The sequence below is a fragment of the Emydura macquarii genome, unplaced genomic scaffold (assembly GCF_026122565.2).
Source record: "Emydura macquarii macquarii isolate MOO-44397 ecotype Brisbane River unplaced genomic scaffold, CSIRO-AGI_Emac_v2 contig_2452, whole genome shotgun sequence".
NCBI lineage: Eukaryota > Metazoa > Chordata > Testudines > Chelidae > Emydura > Emydura macquarii.
This window is the reverse complement of record NW_027132589.1, coordinates 1896607-1914511: the sequence shown is the minus strand read 5'-3', so window position 1 is coordinate 1914511 and position 17905 is coordinate 1896607. Positions and strand designations below refer to the sequence as shown.

Below are 17905 nucleotides of genomic sequence, written 5' to 3'. Positions count from 1 at the left end.
TGTCAAAACATGCTTTTTTACCACGTTATTTGTTTGTAGTATGGAGCTGAAGAGGATCTCCTATAGAAAGGATTACAGCATCAACATGGATTACCGCATTCAAAATTGTCTTGTTGATGCTGGGCATCACTGAAAATAATGGGTCTCAAAAAGGCCACTGTAGCACTAGAACAAAGCTTGTATGGGCCTGGATAGTGAAGGGATTGGTAATGACATATGGAATGTTGACCTTTCCATTCCTAGGACACGTGTTTGAATCCAGTCCAGGTTGGTGGTGAATGAAAACTTATACTATCTGATGGCTGCTGCATGGCAAACGTGACTTGGTTGACTTACTCTGGTTTCAAGTGGATAGATATCACCATTGCAAGAGGAAAAACAAAAAACTCTCACCATAGGTGATAACCATCACTGTCAGCACTGTCAACAGACAGGCACTAGATTGAATGGCATGGACTGTGAACTACCCTACCGTCTCTACAAGTGATCCTCCTGGGCAAGCTTGAGGTATATTGCTGAGGCGCTGTGCGGACTCATAGAGAATGTCTACACGGTGTTTTAAAACCCGTAGCAATTAATCTGAGGCTCAGGCTGGAGCCTGGGCTCTGAAGCCTAGAGAGGCTGCAATGTCTGCACTGTTCATAGTGCTATAGCGTTAACTCGGGTCTGTACACTCTGGCTCTGAGACTCCTTGCCACGCGTTTTTAAAAATGCAACGTATATATAACCTTACACTGCCACTGGCTGCACTGTGTCTATTTGCTGGATAAAGAGAGCACTTTAATCTGCAAGGTTGTCAAGCTAGCACCTTTCACAAACACCACATTCACACCAACGTTTTTTAAAGGATGAGAGAGATTGTAATATGGTGCTGCTACATTTTAATATTTTTCCTAAGAAAACATAACTTGCATGGCTGCTGCCCTGCTAAAATCCATTACCTGTACTGAAGAATGGTCTGAACTGTTACTTACCTGTCTTTGGGGTGAGGTTTGTCAGGCAGATGACAAATCTACTTTATATAGTTTTACCATCAAAATGGTCTGAGCAAAAGAAATACTTGGCAGAATTTTTTACTGGATTTTCTAACGTTGCCTATATGTCAGCGTGTGATGGGTTGTGTAAACCTGCCTGTGATAGTGTGCACCCCACATTGGCCCTGCAAGAGCTGAATTAGGCCAGGTGGGCCCAATCAACTAATTAGGCTGCACACAGGGGAGCTTTAAGCTGGGGGCAGCTAACTGGAGAGCAGTTCACCTGGGCAGGAACAGGGGGAGGAGTATATAAAAGACAGGAAAATGGAAACAGAAGGGGCTACTGGGAAAAGCTATAACCACTCCCTGGGAAGAGGGAGGCGTGTTTGGAGGATGCAGAGATGTATAGCCTGTAGTTGCTCCCTGGGAGGAGGGGTGGTGGTGGTGGTGAAGAAGCTGGCAGACCCAGAAAAGGAAGGGAGAGCCAAAGATTAGGAAAGGGCTCAGGGAAATGCAGCAAGGTATGGGGTGGAACAGACCCTGTTTGCTGACTAGAGGGTCCTTGAGCTAGAACCAAGAATAGAGGGTGGACCCAAGCTCCACAACCAGCCACTTGGGAAGTGGTGTTGATGGGGCAGTACATAAGAAGACTGCCTGAGCCTGTTAGGGAGAAGATATCTCTTCTCTTCTGGCCCCCCACCCAGAAGGGGAAACCACAACAGTGACCTAGCTGGAGGGTTGAGTCACAGAGATAACAGCAGTTCCTAGAGTGAGAAAGCAGCTGCAGACAGAGAGACAGAGGTGAAGGGACAGCTTGCAATCATGGGGATAGGTGTTGATCTGGTGAGCTATTCCCCAGAATGGCCAGGAGGAGGCACCAGTAGTACCTGTGGTGAGTAGAGCACACTGTTACACCTGAAAAAGGATTAACTGGAGCCTGAAAGCCTTATGTGCACTGCCTGGATACACCTGGGAAGGATGAGTCAGGCTTAAGGAGGTCACAGTGGTTAGGAAGAGGAGGCCCAGGAGAGAGGGAGTCTAATGTGCTCTCTGGGTGAGGGAGGGCTGGCAAGAGCTAGGAAGAGAGGTAAACATGGGAAAGTGCAGGCAGGAGGATGAGTGAGCTCTGTGAGTCAGTATCCTGAGTATCCAGTCATAGCGGATGTTATTTGAGACTTTAAGGACAGTGGTGACCCTGGAAGGAGTGGGACATTAGAGGAACCTGGTCAGGTTTCCAACAGAAGAGACCATCTGAAAGGCCGTAAGGGGGCACTCTAGGATAGTCGGCCTGTTACACAGTGCTACAGATTTGATCCCTTTTCTCCTGCTAACATGGTACTTTGGTGAAAGAAGTAGACACACATCTTCTATTACAGACATAATTATATGTGGCCATATCACTATCTACAACTACATACTACCTCAAAGCTGTGAAACACACACAAACCAGGATTTGATAGGATATGTGACACAGGAAGCAACCGATGAATGGAATAACCCACCACCAATCCCATGGCGTCCAAGGCAGAATCAATGGAGAGCAAGCTCTTAAATCAAGTGATGCCTTCTAGTTTTTCACTCTAATTGTTCTCAGGGCACTGATAAGGTTGGACTGGGAAGCGGAGATTACTCCAAAAACTAATATCATGAAACTGAAGCCTAACAAAAATTTGTTGGGGTGAATAAACAGAGGAAAGGTTAAGTGATGTTATTAAAGCGAACATATAATGTAATTAATAATGTAGCAGTGGACAAATCAAATACTGAACAGATGGAAAGAAAAAATACTTTCTGCAGGAAAGACAAAAGCCCAGTTGTTTAAAAGTAACCCGCTTTTCAAACTATAATAGTGATTAAGATAATGTGTTTGTGACTTGCATTTTAGAACGGCAGATAAATCTGAACTTTTCATTCAGTGCTCTAGATTCTCCCCTGAGTTATGAACAACTGGGTCTGTTTATAACAGCTTTATAATAATAATGATTCTGTTTGTCCCCAGTTTTACCCTAAGCAATGAAATAAGGTGTTATGAAGTGACCACTGGTAATAATCACCTGTTTGTGCATGTTCATTATTTACAGGTTCTGCTACAGAGTCTATCTGAAGGGACTCCATCCTTTTCACGAGTTCAGGTGGCTCAGGGTACACTTTCTGTATACAGGGAAAAATATCAAGCAGCTGGTGAAAATTTAAGCAAAGGAAGCCTCTTTACAGTAGAAACCAAATGCATCCTCACTGCGAGCGGCCCAAGTGAACAGCTTGCACAGATCTCCTATTCTTTGTTGGTACAATGATGGTGGACCATGATCATTGCTTTGCAGGGCTTTGCTTACTAGTGAGGTTCAGTTTACAGACAAGCAATGTCTGCTTTCAAGGAAGGCTGGAATGACTGCTATGTAAATATAGGGCACGATTCTCTGATCTGGTCAAGCTGCACCCTTACTCACATCAAGTACTCTCTTACTTCATGAGTAGTCTCATTGGACTAGACCGTGTGATTCACTGCATTGCACCCAACTCAGGGCTGTACCTACAAGACAGTCTTTCTCATTGCAAGCTATAGGATTGCTTGCAGAGTAAGATGTTGCTTAATGTAAGGGTAGCAGAATCATGCCCTATTTTATGGACTTGCATGTAGAGTTTTGCAAGAAAAAAAGTAATCCATGGGTTTGGCCTTGGTCTGAAAACAGTTTGTAGGTGGGGACTGGGAGTTTGGTTCAGATCCTTGGAAGGAATGTTTCATAAAGTGTCACTGCACTTTCACTTTTGCAAATCCTTGTCTTTGTTTCGCAAGGCCCAAGGAATGATCCTCTTTATGCTAGCATGTTGATGTTCCAGTCATTCACACCTTTGTGGTGTCCTTACTCAAGTAAAACTTGAAGTCGAGTGGAGTTTTACCAGATCAAGGACTTCTAAATGTGACCTCTTGGTCTTGCACTTCTCAAAGGTCATTAGCCACTGTCTTACCAGGAAGTCTTTTCACAAATTAAAAAATCCCAACAATCTGCTCCCGTAAACATATCTTGATCCCAGGCATTCAAATTCAAAACTTCATTTTGGCTTCCTCGTAGGGCTTGATTCTGGCACCCTACTTATGTAACTGCCGTACCTACTCCAGGAGAAGTCCCGTCGGTGCTCCACCCTTGTCTGATTTCAAAGGGACTATTTGCAGAGAAAGGAGCAACTCAAAAATCAAACAATAAAAATCTCCAATACATATAAGTAACAGCTGTACCAATACTTCACCATATTAATTTGCTTGTATGTTGTATCCATATCCCTTACCCCTTGTTTGTTTCAGTCTTTAGCCTCTAAGCTCTTCAGGGCAGGGATTGTCTCTCTGTGCTTGTGCAGAGTCCAGCACAATCATGACTGGGGCTTTTGGGTGCTACCATAATATAAGTGTTTACTACTCAGAATTAGTATGCATGGTAGAATCAGTTCCAGAAGAACATTTTGTCTATTTCATCAACTTTATTGTGCAAAGCTTTACTATTTTGCCAAAGCACACTGGATACATCTTCAAAGCCACCGCATGGATTTTCCAAATCAGAAACTTTTAATTCCCCGTCCTGCAATTTCAGGGGGAGGAGAAAGCACCTCATAAAATAGGGTTGTGTAGTAGAACAGCTTCACGATGGAGATGTTTTCACTTATTAGTTTAAAATAGGGGGGATCCAGTCCCTGTTGCCTCCATACAAGTGGTACTTTCAGTACAGCGTTCAGCCGCAGCACCAGGCCCTTGGATGTCAATACAATTACTCCAGCGAGTAAATGCTTTTCAATGTGATTTAAAGGCTCCACCATCTGACCCAAAGCATTTGGTCAGGAAGTAACTTGTCTTTTGTTATTTTCCAAATCAGGAAAGTATCCTTCTGTACAACAGTTTGCAAGCTACATCCAGTGGAGGAACAGGGAACCAAGTTTCAGCTGAGGGAGGACTCAAAACTTTGACTTTTATTATGTAGATTACAGTAGTGCTTAGAGGTCTCAGCCAACTTCAGGCTGCTCTGTGCTAGGTACTAGATTCACATATAATAAATTGTATGTATTTAAAAAAAGTCAGCAATAACACTTCATAAACAATGGACCAGATTCTGCCACCTTTAGTCATGTTGAACAATAGCTTGCAAATACTCTTTTGATTTCCATTAATGTCAATGGAGTAATACTAGAATAAAGCTAATGTAAATGTGACTTCAACAGGACTTCTAACGGAGAAAAGTTCTACTCAGAATCAGAATCTACCTCCACAGGGTAGATTTTGTACATTTAACAGGGGCTGACTTCTGCCACCCACACTGAGTAGCACTTTACTCCACAAGCAGGCCTACTAAAATCACTGGGAGTGCTTGGTGAATAAGGTATTACTTAGTGTGAGTAAGGGAAGTGTGTGTGTATTTTTTTCACTTACAAGTTACATTAGGAAGCATCTGGGCTGCTACTTACTTTTATCTTTCTCAAATCATCTTCAACATCTCCTTCTAGGTGCTGAGAGTAAAATGGCTTGTACTTCTGACTAATTTCTGCAGGAAATGAAAAGGTTTGGGGAAAAGTTTTAAATGGCAAATTTAAATAACTGCACAGATCAGCTCACTTCCACCAAACATTAACTAATGAGTTACGTAAGTTTTTAAAAGCAGGAGTGAGCTCATAAAAAATGTAAGCGAGGTTAGCAGAGCTGACTTAGTCTTAAAATGATTATAATAAGAACTGAAGTCTTGTTCAATTTTAAGTATTGGATATATTCAGTTGCATTGGGCTATTTAATAAACACTTGTCTACCCTACTGCAAAGCCCCCACAGGCTGTGACTTTAAGAGAGGAGACTACAAAAACAGTAAGTGACAGCCAGGGTCCTCCAACAGCATTAGGCTTTGTTTCCTATGTTCTTAGCTTCCGTAGTGTCTTGGCAAGACAAAGATACAATTCTATTCAGCTTTAGGGCCTAACTGTGCCATGTAATCATTGGCCTGAACCAGGGGAGCTCTAGATACCAGATGGCACCCAGAGCACGTGCCCTTTTCACGCAGCCCATAAAAACCAATCAGCTGTGTAATGGACCTGTATTCTTTGGGATATCCCCTCGAGGATGCATGGAGGGAGCAGATTTATGTGCTCCCCCCCAAGCACAAGGACTGTGATTTGGGACTGGTCCTTTTGCAGGGCATGCAAATCGAGGGAGAAGCCTTCTCCCTCGTCCTCATCCATCCCCTCACCTCACCTGTGCCAGGGGCAGTCAAAATCTGCAAAGCACTTCTCATATAAACTATATCCCCAAATAGAGCACCTTGCTCCATGAGTGGTCCCATTGACTGGGTCTGCTCATAACAGCTTTATAATAATACTTACCTTCTTCATGAAGGATTCTATTACCATTATCCCTATTTTATTGATAAGAAATTGAGGCACAGAGACCCAGTGCTAGTATAAACCTGATGTTTCAGCAGCAGAAATATGCAGGTTTGAGAATGGGATAGTAAATAGGGCCCTACCACGGTATTGCAGAGCTAAAAAGGTGCAGTGGTGCATGTTTGTGCAATGACCTTTTAAATTTATGCACACTGCATACCAGACAGCTGTCTGAAGTGCCAGTGCTACTGCTTAGAGCCAACACTTTCACATGCAGTAGCTTTTCTTCTTTGTCTCAGTGCCCGTGTATTGAGAGCAAGGAAAAAAGGGTCAAGAAGACAGAGCCAGAGCAGCAATCTTTACCTGCTGAAAAGCTAGAAGCCTCATCCCAAACCCCCTCAAGCCAACAGAAAGACTCCCATTGACTGGCCCTGTGAGAGGAGAATTAGCTAGCTACAGCAAATGGTTATTACACAGCTCAAGATAGTAGCTCGGAGAAGGTTACATCTGAGACAATTTTTTAAGCCAGATCTTGGAAGGCTGAGTTACTTAGGCCCAGTCCTGTAAGGTGTTGTCTCCTAATATCAGGCCTTTTGACTTTAAAGAGGAGGGTTACCCTCTGACACTGGTAGGGTGACGGATCCTCAGCTGGGATATGTTGGCATAGCTCCACTGATGTCAAGGAAGCTATGCCAGCGTACATCTACAGAGGATGTGGCCAGAGTTTAGTCAGAATTCAGGTAATAAACTTGACTTGTGTGTATGAGAAGATAACAACATTTCTTTTTGAAAAGAAACTTAAGACACAATAACCTCTTAAAAACAACAATTATGACTTTCTCAAAGGAAGAATTAAGCTAATTAATGTCGAAACAAAAGTATCCCTGAAGCAATGTTTTACCTGCAAAGGTTGGCCGATTATCTGGCTCCTGTTGCCAACAGTGCTGCATTAGGTCAATAATTTCCTTGGGACAATGGTCTTTAATCTCTTCTGTGTTTGGCCTGTTCCCACTCATAATGCCAAAGCAAATGTGTGCTTCACTTATAGCATCTGAAAAATAAAATCTCAGATCAGACTCTTCATCACAGGATTTTGCGACCACGAAAGGTTATCCCCTCCTAGGAAAATGGGAGAGTGAGGGTGGTTTTCTTGTAAAAGTCTGTAGAAACAGCAAAGAAAGTTTTCAAAGGAAGGTGCCTCAGTTAGACCCATAAATCTGCTGGCACATTAAAATGCTTACTCTATGGACCTGACTCTGAAACCCTCACTCATGATGAGTAGTACTAACTACCAGTTCAGTGGAGCTTACTTGCATGAGTAACTCCTACTCAATGTGAGTTAGGGTTACAGAACTGAACCCCCTAGGGCCTGGTTCTCAGTTGCTTTGTTCTGGTGCTTGGAGTAAAAACAGGGAGGTGGCTACGAAGGCAGCTCTAAGCCACCTTACTGTTCCTGTATTCCAGGGCTGTTCAGGAGCCTAGCTGGCCACACATGTAAGTTAAAGCAGCCCTTAGCCTGCTCCAACTTCTGCTCTGCTTCCCACAGCCCTCTGTGCCAAGGGCTGGGTGCAAGTCTGGCAAGGATCCTTTTAAGCCAGCTCTCCACCAGCCAGTGAGGCTCACTGCACAGGAAAGATTCTCATGGGTGTTTCTCTGGCCCCTTTCAGGCCCCGAGTGGCAGAATTTAGCATAATTGAGAAGTATGCATCCAGACAGCAAACACAAGATTTGTGCACATAACACTCTAAGGGTATGTCTACACTTCGGAGGCATAACTACGTTGCTACAGCTATGCAAATATAATCCTATAGTGTAGGCACAGCCTACCTTAACAGAAGTTTTTTCTGTCGCTGTAGGAACACCAAGTCTGTGAACAATGGTAGCTACATCAACAGAAGAAGTGTTCCGTCAACATAGCTGCATCTATGCCAGGATTAGGTTGGCATTGCTATATCAGTCAAGGGTGTAGACTTTTCACATTCCTAACTGATGTAGCTACATCGACCTAACTGGTAAGTGCAGGCCTGGCCTAAGTGCAAATACTGCAGGTAAAACTTATGCGTCTGCCTTTTGAAAATCTGGCCCAGCTGGTATTTAGTATTTTAGTATCTGGAGTAGGTTTCAGCCCTAACAGGTTTGTAACAGGCTGTTAATGCGGTGTGTAATGTAGTATAGGCAAGTGGAATGTAGTATCAACATGGCAAAATGAGAAGGTTCTAATCCCCCAGGTGACATGTGATTGGTGTACCAGAAGTACGTAGAAGGTGGGGAGAGAAAGAAATAGGAAAAGTAATATGAAAAATGAAAACAAAGGTGGTATTGGTGGGGATGGTGTGGGAAAGAGAATTATACAGAACAGGAATTAATAGTTCATAAGTTTAGTAGCAACTGTAACACATGGGAATCCAACAGAAAGCAGTCATTTTATTAGTAAACATCCCCAACTAGCATATTCATTCAGATTCCAGGGTTTTACTAATCTAGCCAAGCCTAAATAAAATAGAAAACAGTAAGGGTTTAAAGTGGAAATGGTTCTCCAAACTTGAATTCGGTCCATTTGGATTTCAAGAGGATGACAGCATCATCACCAATCCCTGAGGGTGAGGTATATCAGAAACTAACACCAACTTTATCATTGAGAGCAGCCCATGACCAATTAGGAGAAGCACTCCTAAGGAGAGGTACTGCTTTCAGCTCTGGAAACCCGAATTCAAGTGTGACTAAACTTCCAAGTAATATGAACTCAGTGGTTCTTTGTCCACATCATGTAGAATGATCACACAGTTTGGCAGAATTGTCAGTTTCTGCTCAGATGAGATCCAGAATTGCAATAGCAGGGATGATGCAGGTCAGGTGTGAGTGTTATTGGCTGAGTTAGGTGGGCAAGGTTGTACACTGGTGGCCAATTCTGACCTGCTCCAAGCAATGCTCTGAGTTTCCAACACTCACAAACATTCACAGGAAATTCATCAAAGGATACAAATACAGTATGTAACAGTAAAATGAGCTTATGTCCACTATATTGTAACTGAACTGATTTTAAGTGTTTTATGGATATTACAAACTGGAATTCCACAATCTTTGATACATCTTAAGACTGATAAGTGGTCTAGTGATCAAAGCACAGGACGGGGAGTCAGGAATTTCTAAATTCTAATTCTGGCCTTGACAGTGACTCCCTCCATGGCCTTGGGCAAATCACTGAACCTATCTGCCTCAGTTTCCCCTCTGTAAAACGAGGATAATGACAACAACATAGGTGCACTGTGAGGCTTGATTAGGCCTTGTCTACACTTGGGAATAGCCCTCATTTAGCAATCGGTGCCCAACAATTGCTGTAGCTGCATCAGTGCTGATCCTTAAGTGTAGACAAAGACAAGCCAGGGTTTGCACCGACTGAGCTAATCAGGGCTTACACCTGCTTCAAGTAGGGGTAAACTTCAATTAGCTCCATCAATGAAAATATCTAGATAGCCTTGTCCACCTTTAAAGGGCAGTACTGGTGCAGCTGTACCAATTATTGGTCACCAATTGCTGAATAGGGGCTATTCTTGAGTGAAGACAAGGACTTATTTAATGCTTATAGGGTGTTTTGAAAATGTTACATACTAAGTATTATTATGAGTCTTAATTTTATAGCTTCCTTAAAGCAAACTCATTTAGCAATACAGGCCTCTTCCAAGCAACTTACATTCATATGGCTCCTTGTTGGCAAAAATTGCCCAGAGCACTATGCCAAAACTGTAAACATCTGACTTCTCCACAGGTTTTGTATTAACTGAGTGTAAGTGTTCCGGGGCCATATAGAAAAGAGTGCCAGCGGTGCTCCTGGATGCGCTCTTGGAAGTGCTCTTGATTTTCCTCTGCCGGATGGTCTCTTCTTTGGTCAGTCTGCTCCAGTTTTTAAAGGAGGCGACACCAAGATCTGCAATCTGCAAAACAGGTCAAATCAGAGCTACTAAAAAGGGAGGATGTGGCTAATAAAGGGGAGATATGGAGCAAATTATTTCACATACTACTCAAGGTTCATTAAATACTAAGGAATATTTATTGAAATGCTTTATCTGAAAATTCAAACTCTTCAATAAGTGTAACCAAAAGAGAGCAAATTAAATCATCCTCAGTGATCCAAGGAGCCCTGGGATCAAGCCAGGGACTGGAGCTGGCTGGGAAAGCACATAATGCAGGGCCCAGCAGCTCCCTCCCTCTCTCTGCCTGGTTGCAACAGATCTTCAGCAGGGATAAGCTCTGGCAGTGCAGCCACACACACAACCCTCCCCCGCTTTGAAGTTCTGTAACACACAGTGAGGAAGATTTGGAACTGATAGAGGGGTGGTTGATTTGAAGTCTTTGTGCCTGGCATAGAGTAAGATCCCAAGTGCTGGGTGAGTCTTTTAGTGCTAACAGCAAGAGGTTACAGAGTAGATACATGGCTGGAGAGTATTACATAAATTACAGCAGAAGTGGCTAGTACAAGTTATTTAAATGTACTAGTAATAGTTATAACCCATCAGCAAGCCCAAAATCTTGGTTCAGGAGCTCTCCTGTCCCTACAAGGGCTCCCATTTGTTCCCTCACTCAATCTAAAAGTATGGATTTCGTAGCCCTTTTTTTAGAGAAGATAATACATTGGGGGAAAGAGGGCGGGGTGGACCATTATCTTCTCAGGAAGTGGAGTTTGGCGATCAATTATCCTACCTCTGGTCTGAGGCCTTTGGGATTTTGTCCCAATTCTTATACAAAGATTGACTCTGGGGTTGCTCTACAGGAGCCAGGGCTAGGCCAGTTTTCCCAGGACAACTATTTGGAGGGATGTCTGAACTCTCCACGGAAATGTACTTTGAGATTTTTTTTTTTATTTTTAAACATATCTAGAGAATCGAATATAAACTTTTCTACCAGTTCTTCATCTGACACTGCCCATCTGCGGACAATGTACAAAGTTGGGACAGCTTATTTGGACATTTCTGAAACCAAAGAATCTTTCTTTGACTACAAGGTCGTGCTCGGGAGCCATGGCAGATATGGTAAGAGTTTAAAGCCTCTAAAGAAAATTGTTTAAAATCATGTGCTACCATTAGCTTCAAAGTGGAACAATGGATTTGATCCCATTTCTGTACATAATCAGTACAGATGCTCTGAGGTTGGAGCTGTGGCTAATAGCATTGAAATTGGCTCTCCCCTGTAAATTAGTCTGTGTCCCCAGCCACCATATCCCCTTGCAGGTATGTGGCCTCTGAGCCTGTGCTCCTGGGTAGATAAAAGCCTTAGAACAGATAACCCTAAGTATTCCTGGGCAGTGGCTTTCGTTTTCAAAAATATTCCTAACATAAGGGTAGAGACTCTGGCTCATTTCTGATGTCGGATTTATATACTACTTGAATGAGCTGTATTTTACTCTGTAGCCAGAGATCAAATTTTAAAGGTCAAAAGACTTTCTGATGTAGGACTAACAGATTGTGTGTTGGTAACATTTAAAAATCGGTGGGTGGTCAAGAAGAACTAGGGTATGAGAAATCTTCTCTGTTTCAGAAGATAGAGGATAGATATGGTTAAAAGGGACCAGTTTGGGAATGACTACTTGAACTGCTCCCTCCTAGATTAAATGTTAAAAGAAAGGATAAGGACTCTTCCACAAAATTCTGTTGGTCTTTACCCAGTGATACATGTGCACCCAGTTGGGCAGCCCTAGATTCTAAAATAGAGAAGTTAACAGGTAATCAAAGGATTGAAGAGAAAAGAAGTAGGAGAACTAATTAGAACTCAATGTACTGATAACCTATTAATTGAGACTGCTGACAAGGGAATGACTAGACAAGATGGTGCTCTCTGGACCTAATATAAAATTTTTATTACAATTATATCATGGAACAGCAATGGCCTCCAAAGTAAAGCCCATGATCTGTAATCTATGAATTATTTAGTGCAATTGGATTTAATATTTTTTGCAAGACACCTCGTTTACCAAAGATAACTCTTTCATCTCCCACACTCTGAATTTTGTTTTGAAGGATCTGATAAACCATGCTAATAAGGACAGACCAGTGAGCGGTCTAGCCCTTTTGATTTCCATTAAATTAAATGCTATAGTTAATGTCCAGGTAATCCCTATCTTCAAGCTTATAGTATCACTTTTCTGGACAAGAATATTTTAGCTGCTTTCAATTCTTATTTGCCTTCTATCTGTGACTCCATGGTGAGACTGTTATAGTGATCCAGGAATTCACATTTGTTACTGGCTTGGTGAAAAGCAATTATAGAACACACCACCAGTTTAGGGAGTCTGCCCTGAAGTAGGCACTCATGGTCATGAGCCATTCTAGACAGCGTGACAGCTTTAAGAACTCTTCACAGATGAACAGTGGCTAAAATTAGGATAGACCTGAATGAGGAATTAACAAATTCCATCCCAATTACAAAGGGGGTTCGACAAGGCTGACTTTAGCCCCTTTTCTTTTTAACCTTTATATCAATACATTTTTAGCATTAAAAGGAAATCAGTATTTCCCCAAAAATTATGAATCACTCTCTTCTTATATGCAGACAACGTGGTTCTACTGTCTCAAACACCATTGGGACTGACGCGTTTATTGAACTCATTTGGTTAATCTGTCAACGTGAGGGCCTCTTGATAAATTAAAAAACTAAAGTAACTGTCTAGTCAGACATACGTTGCATAAACGGAGGCTCAATGGACAATATATTAAACAAATTAGCTCTTTCCCCTACCTGGGTATTTGATTCACACAAAATGGTGTGTGGGATAAGCATGTTTAGGCAACAAAAGAGAGGGCCTCAAATTCAATGCAAGCTGTGTTATATTTTTCCTGGACTCCGGGGTGCAATTTAATTGCATCACCCCTTCAGAGTGTTTGTGACCAAAGTATACGCTTGGCTTTTTTATGGTGCAGAAATATGGGGATGGAATGATCCGCCCTCTGGGACTGGAAGTGATTCAGAACAACTTTTTTTAGGAAGATTCTTGGCCTCCCAAATAGTACCCCAGCTGTTCTTAGAGCTGAGACAGGTATGAATTCTGTTCTGTCCAAAGTGCAATATAGCAATATTAACATTTAGCTTCGTATTCATTGTATGCACCCACAGCATCTGTCAAGGCTGTACTTCGCAGAACAACTCAGTAGGACTTTTTCACATACATTTCATGGCTTAGACTATACATTCAAAACTCTTTGCATTCTCTAGGTATCTCAGAATTGGAAATGATTAGATTTAAGTTTAAAAATGTGAAATCTATAATTGGGTGAAGAAGAGAAGATATTAATAAGCAAATGGATATGGCAGTGGTTTCTATTTCAAATGTCACCTTATTTGGTTCCGCCTTGTTAAAGGCTCATGGGGATGCCAGATATTTAGACAGTTTTGTAATAACTTGCTAAGGAGGGCCATTAGAGCTCTTTGTATTTCAATCCACACAGACAGCTTGCTTAGAAGGCCGATATTCTGGCACTGAGAAATGTAACCATCTCTGTCCATGCAGCTTAGGCCATTATTTATTACACTGTAATCTGTATTGCCACTTGAGGTGAAAATGCATTTCTGGGTTTTTGTCCCGGGTGCCTTTTTCCATGACCTCTCATGTTAGCAGCTGACAACATGCTGTGATCTGAGCAGTTGCTCTATTTGCATGGGCAGCCGCTAAAATAAGGAAAAGGCAAGTGATGCAGTGATCACATATGAGTTGAATGGTGTATGGCCTTTTTAATTTTAATTTAAGTATTTTATAAGTATTTTAACATTTTATAATTGTAGATCTAGTTTTTAGATTCATTGTAATACTTTTTGGTTTTTTAATCCCTATGAACTCCTTGGCCTAAGGTTAAGTTGCTATTAATAAACTTCCTACTGCTCCCTAGTTGGCCAAATTCAGAAGCGAAGTATAACATGTACGGATGGATATACGTCATGTGTCAGTAAGGAGGTGTAAGTCTAAGTCGGCGTTAGGTGCATGTTATGGGAGACTTATACCAACCCAGACTCTATCTCAGCTCCCTTCGGCCCAATCTTCTCTAAAACACTGGTTCATCTTTACAGATGTTAGCAATGTTGGGGGACCTTGTGCAGACTGGTCCCTAGTTACTTTAACCACCATGTTAACCAAACCTGCTCAGAGCAAGTCTGACTCATCTCTGAATTTGGCCTCAGCACTTCATTCAATGTGTTTTACTAACATGGTTATGAGCACTTGGTTTAGTTCCATCCACATAAACAAGACCAAAATATAAGATCAGTTACCCAGTTGTATTTGCAGTATAGATGGGGGGCTTAGTCATTTGGTTCCTCTGCAGTTAGCTTCTCTTATCCTCTCTGCAAGATGCTCCAAAGTTTTTCAGCCTTGTCATGTCACTTGTCATTAGCTCACGTGACAGAAATATCAAGCAACAGAGCTTTCCTTGCAGGGGACTCATTAAATAATTGCACATAATGACAGAGGAGACTGTTTCAGTAGTTTGTCTTCACAGGACAGATATCCACAGGATAAAAGATGTGGGTTTCTGCAGATCCTACTCAGATTTACTTAGTAGGAGGATCTGTGCATAGGGGATTTGATTCAAAGCATCTTAAAGTCAGCAGAAAAACTCCAGCTGACTTCAATGGGCTTCAGATCAGGCCTACAAAACACTTCTGTGAAGGTCTGTGTCACTGCTTTTCTTCTATAGCTGCTGGCTGACATCTAAAAATAAGGAAGAGAGGGAAGGAGAAGCACAAAAAAGAAAAGGTTAAAGAGGGAAAGGGCAGGAAGAGGGAAAGGGGCAGGAAGAGAAAACAAAGATGAGAAAGGAGCAAAGGTCTGATCCTTGCCATAAGGCACTATGATGTACTCTTCTGGTATTTCTATTTTGTCTTGTTGTGTTTGAAGTTTGTCTAAAATTAATAACTTGTAAATAAATTAATGAATAAAATAACCAAGTGAGGTAAGTTTCTCCTTACTTTCCATCCCACGTACTTTTGGCACAGGCGGATAATGAACATTTCAGGATCAGCCCATTGGTGGTCCACCACATTTTAAAGGTGAGCTACTAAAATTTGATTTTTGATTGTCTACTGGAGTACTAGTTTATTAATCCCTGCTGAACTCAAGCCTATATGGCAGGAGCTGCACCCTATCGCCCAAATCACAAGTGTTCCGTGTTTAAAATCTAACAGTACCTTAATGTGAAAGTCATTGTCTACAAGGATGTTTTCTGGTTTCAGGTCTTTGTGTACCAAACCCTTCTCGTTTAAATAAAGCATTCCTTCAATGATCTCTAGGATGAACCGCCCTTTCACAGACTGGGGAATAGTGGACTAAAATGAAGAAAAGGAAATACAAATTATTAAAACTATTGCATAGTACATCATAAAATGAAACAAATGGCCTTTTGAAAGGCTCCCTCTCTCAACCTCCCACAGTACCTTTGCTCAAACTGGCAATTAAAAGTCACTGAAGTCCTTCTGTGGACTAGATTCCACTCAGTCGCACCAGAGTAAGTCAAGAATAACTCCATATTTACACTAGTGGAACTGAGATCAGAAACAGGCCCTCTATGATGTCTCTGCATATACAGCTGCAAAACTCTCAGATTTCAGTGGGAAATGAATGCATCTGTCTGAGAGCAGAATTTGGCCCAATAATTAAAAGAGACTCAGATGAGTTTGATAAAAGCTACTGCTATGTTAGAGCCAAGGGTTAAATGCTGCCCTACTTGCACACAGTGTAAATTAAAGGGGATATACACTGGGCGTCTGAGAGTGAGTGTGAGAAAGTACCTCTTACCCAGCAACCTGGTACCAGAGCAACTTCTCAGGTACTTTGCTGCCAATACTTTAGCCCACTACTAGTAGGACTGTGCGCCATTGCATAGATGAGAGAGAGGGATCTACAGAACGGCAGATTCATTAACCATTTCTGGGAACTTTTCCAACTCCCCTCGACAGGGCCATGTAGAAAGACATCCTAGAGCACACAGGGTAGAAATAACCATTCAGTGACCTAGCCCGTTTCCCAGACTGTGCAGAACCACAGCAGTTCTGCTGCTTTTAGCGTCTGCTGTAGATGTTGAGGCAGGAGCTGCATTTAGCCCTAAAGCAGGGAAAAGGGGATCAGAAATTGAAGATTTCATGTGTACAATTATTTTATTTGACCAAAAAAGCCACATCCTGTCTTTTTCATACTTCTTATCAACCCTGATTGGAAAGTTGGCTTTCCCTTTCCCTTATGAATAAAGTGTAAACAACATTTCACCTGCAATCTTCCTAAACCAAAGCTTAAACCAAGCAAATCACTCTCTTTTTCCCCCCTGCCAAATAAAAGCACAGAGAAAAATCTCTAAAAAGCCCTGAAAAACCATTGCATCTTTTAAATGATTTTTAAGATATTCAGCAGTATCAGCTTCCCCAATAGTAACGGATGAGGGCACAAATAAGAGATTAATTAGTTCACTACTCACTGTTTTTAGTACTTTCATCAAGTTCCCCTTATGTACATACTCCATCACCAGAGAGTAGTTCCCATCTTCCAGAATGATGCCTAGTAATTTCACCACCCGATCGTGACTTAGTTTGCGCATAATCCTGCCTTCTTCCAGAAGGGAAGCATTATACCTGTGAAATGGAGATAGGATTACATTGTGTATAGGTGTCAGACTGGGAAAAGCATACATAGTAAGACAGAAATAGCCTCTTGATTCATAGTGAAAGTGATGGCCAGAAAAGTAAGTCCATCTTCATGACCTCTGTAAGGTGGGCCAGATGTTCAATTGGTTTAAATCCACTGAATTTTGTTTACAGCATCTGAGCCTCTGGCCTGGTAACTTTTATATCTGTTCCCTACTTAAGTAGTCTGTCCATGTACTCTTAATTTATGGCCTGATTTTTAGTAAGTGGGCAAGTATACGTGCTTTGTGTGTGCAGTGCTGGATGTGTGTACGCAGATCCCTGACTTGCATGGATCTAGCCAGCTTACAAACTTACTGAAAATCAGCCTTTAACTTTTTTTGAGTTTTGAAAAATTAATCTTTGAGGACATGGCCATTAATTAACTTAATTTATTATAGATACATGCAGTAAGATACCAAACGTCAACTACTTTAGATTTGTTACTGCCCTCTCTATAGCTAAAAATATAATAATGCAGTTAGAATTTCAAAGCAAGTTAATCTTTTAAAAGTGCACTTTCCAAAGTGTCCTGTGCACCCTGCTGAGGGTAAGAGGACACACAGACAGACCTTGCAATTGTTCTGTGGAATCTCTACTTTCATTTAAAAAAAAAAAAAAAAAAAAGTTAGTCTCTATCTGTTATGGGTTTGAAAAAACACTTTCAAAGCATGACCCAAGTGTAACTGATGCAGAGATATCTGCCTCAGTTTCCAGCCAGAGGTCCCCAAACTGTGAGGTGTGCCCCCCTAGGGGAGCCTGGAGGAAGTTTGGGGGAGTGCAGCAAGGCCCAGGCCAGCCCCCACGTGGACGGGAGAGAGTGCCACCCAGCCCTGCTTTGCCCCGAGCTCTGCTCCGGATGGTCCCGCTCCATGGCCCTGGCCCCAGCACCTGCCCCCTTCCAGCCACAGCCTCGGCGCCCAGCCT

At 42.0% G+C, this 17905-nt stretch overlaps 1 protein-coding gene across 2 annotated transcripts in view; it reads right to left on the bottom strand.

Moving 5' to 3' along the window:
* RIPK1 (receptor interacting serine/threonine kinase 1) overlaps positions 1 to 17905 on the bottom strand; it is a 38344-nt gene that overhangs the window by 8989 nt on the left and 11450 nt on the right. For both annotated transcript variants that reach the window (XM_067562603.1, XM_067562604.1), the window contains 6 exons: positions 16774 to 16927; positions 15494 to 15631; positions 10017 to 10257; positions 7227 to 7376; positions 5424 to 5500; positions 3029 to 3125 (listed from right to left, as the gene is read on the bottom strand). In XM_067562603.1, the coding sequence (XP_067418704.1) occupies positions 3029 to 3125; positions 5424 to 5500; positions 7227 to 7376; positions 10017 to 10257; positions 15494 to 15631; positions 16774 to 16927 (857 nt within the window). The remainder of the gene's footprint in view (positions 1 to 3028; positions 3126 to 5423; positions 5501 to 7226; positions 7377 to 10016; positions 10258 to 15493; positions 15632 to 16773; positions 16928 to 17905) is intronic.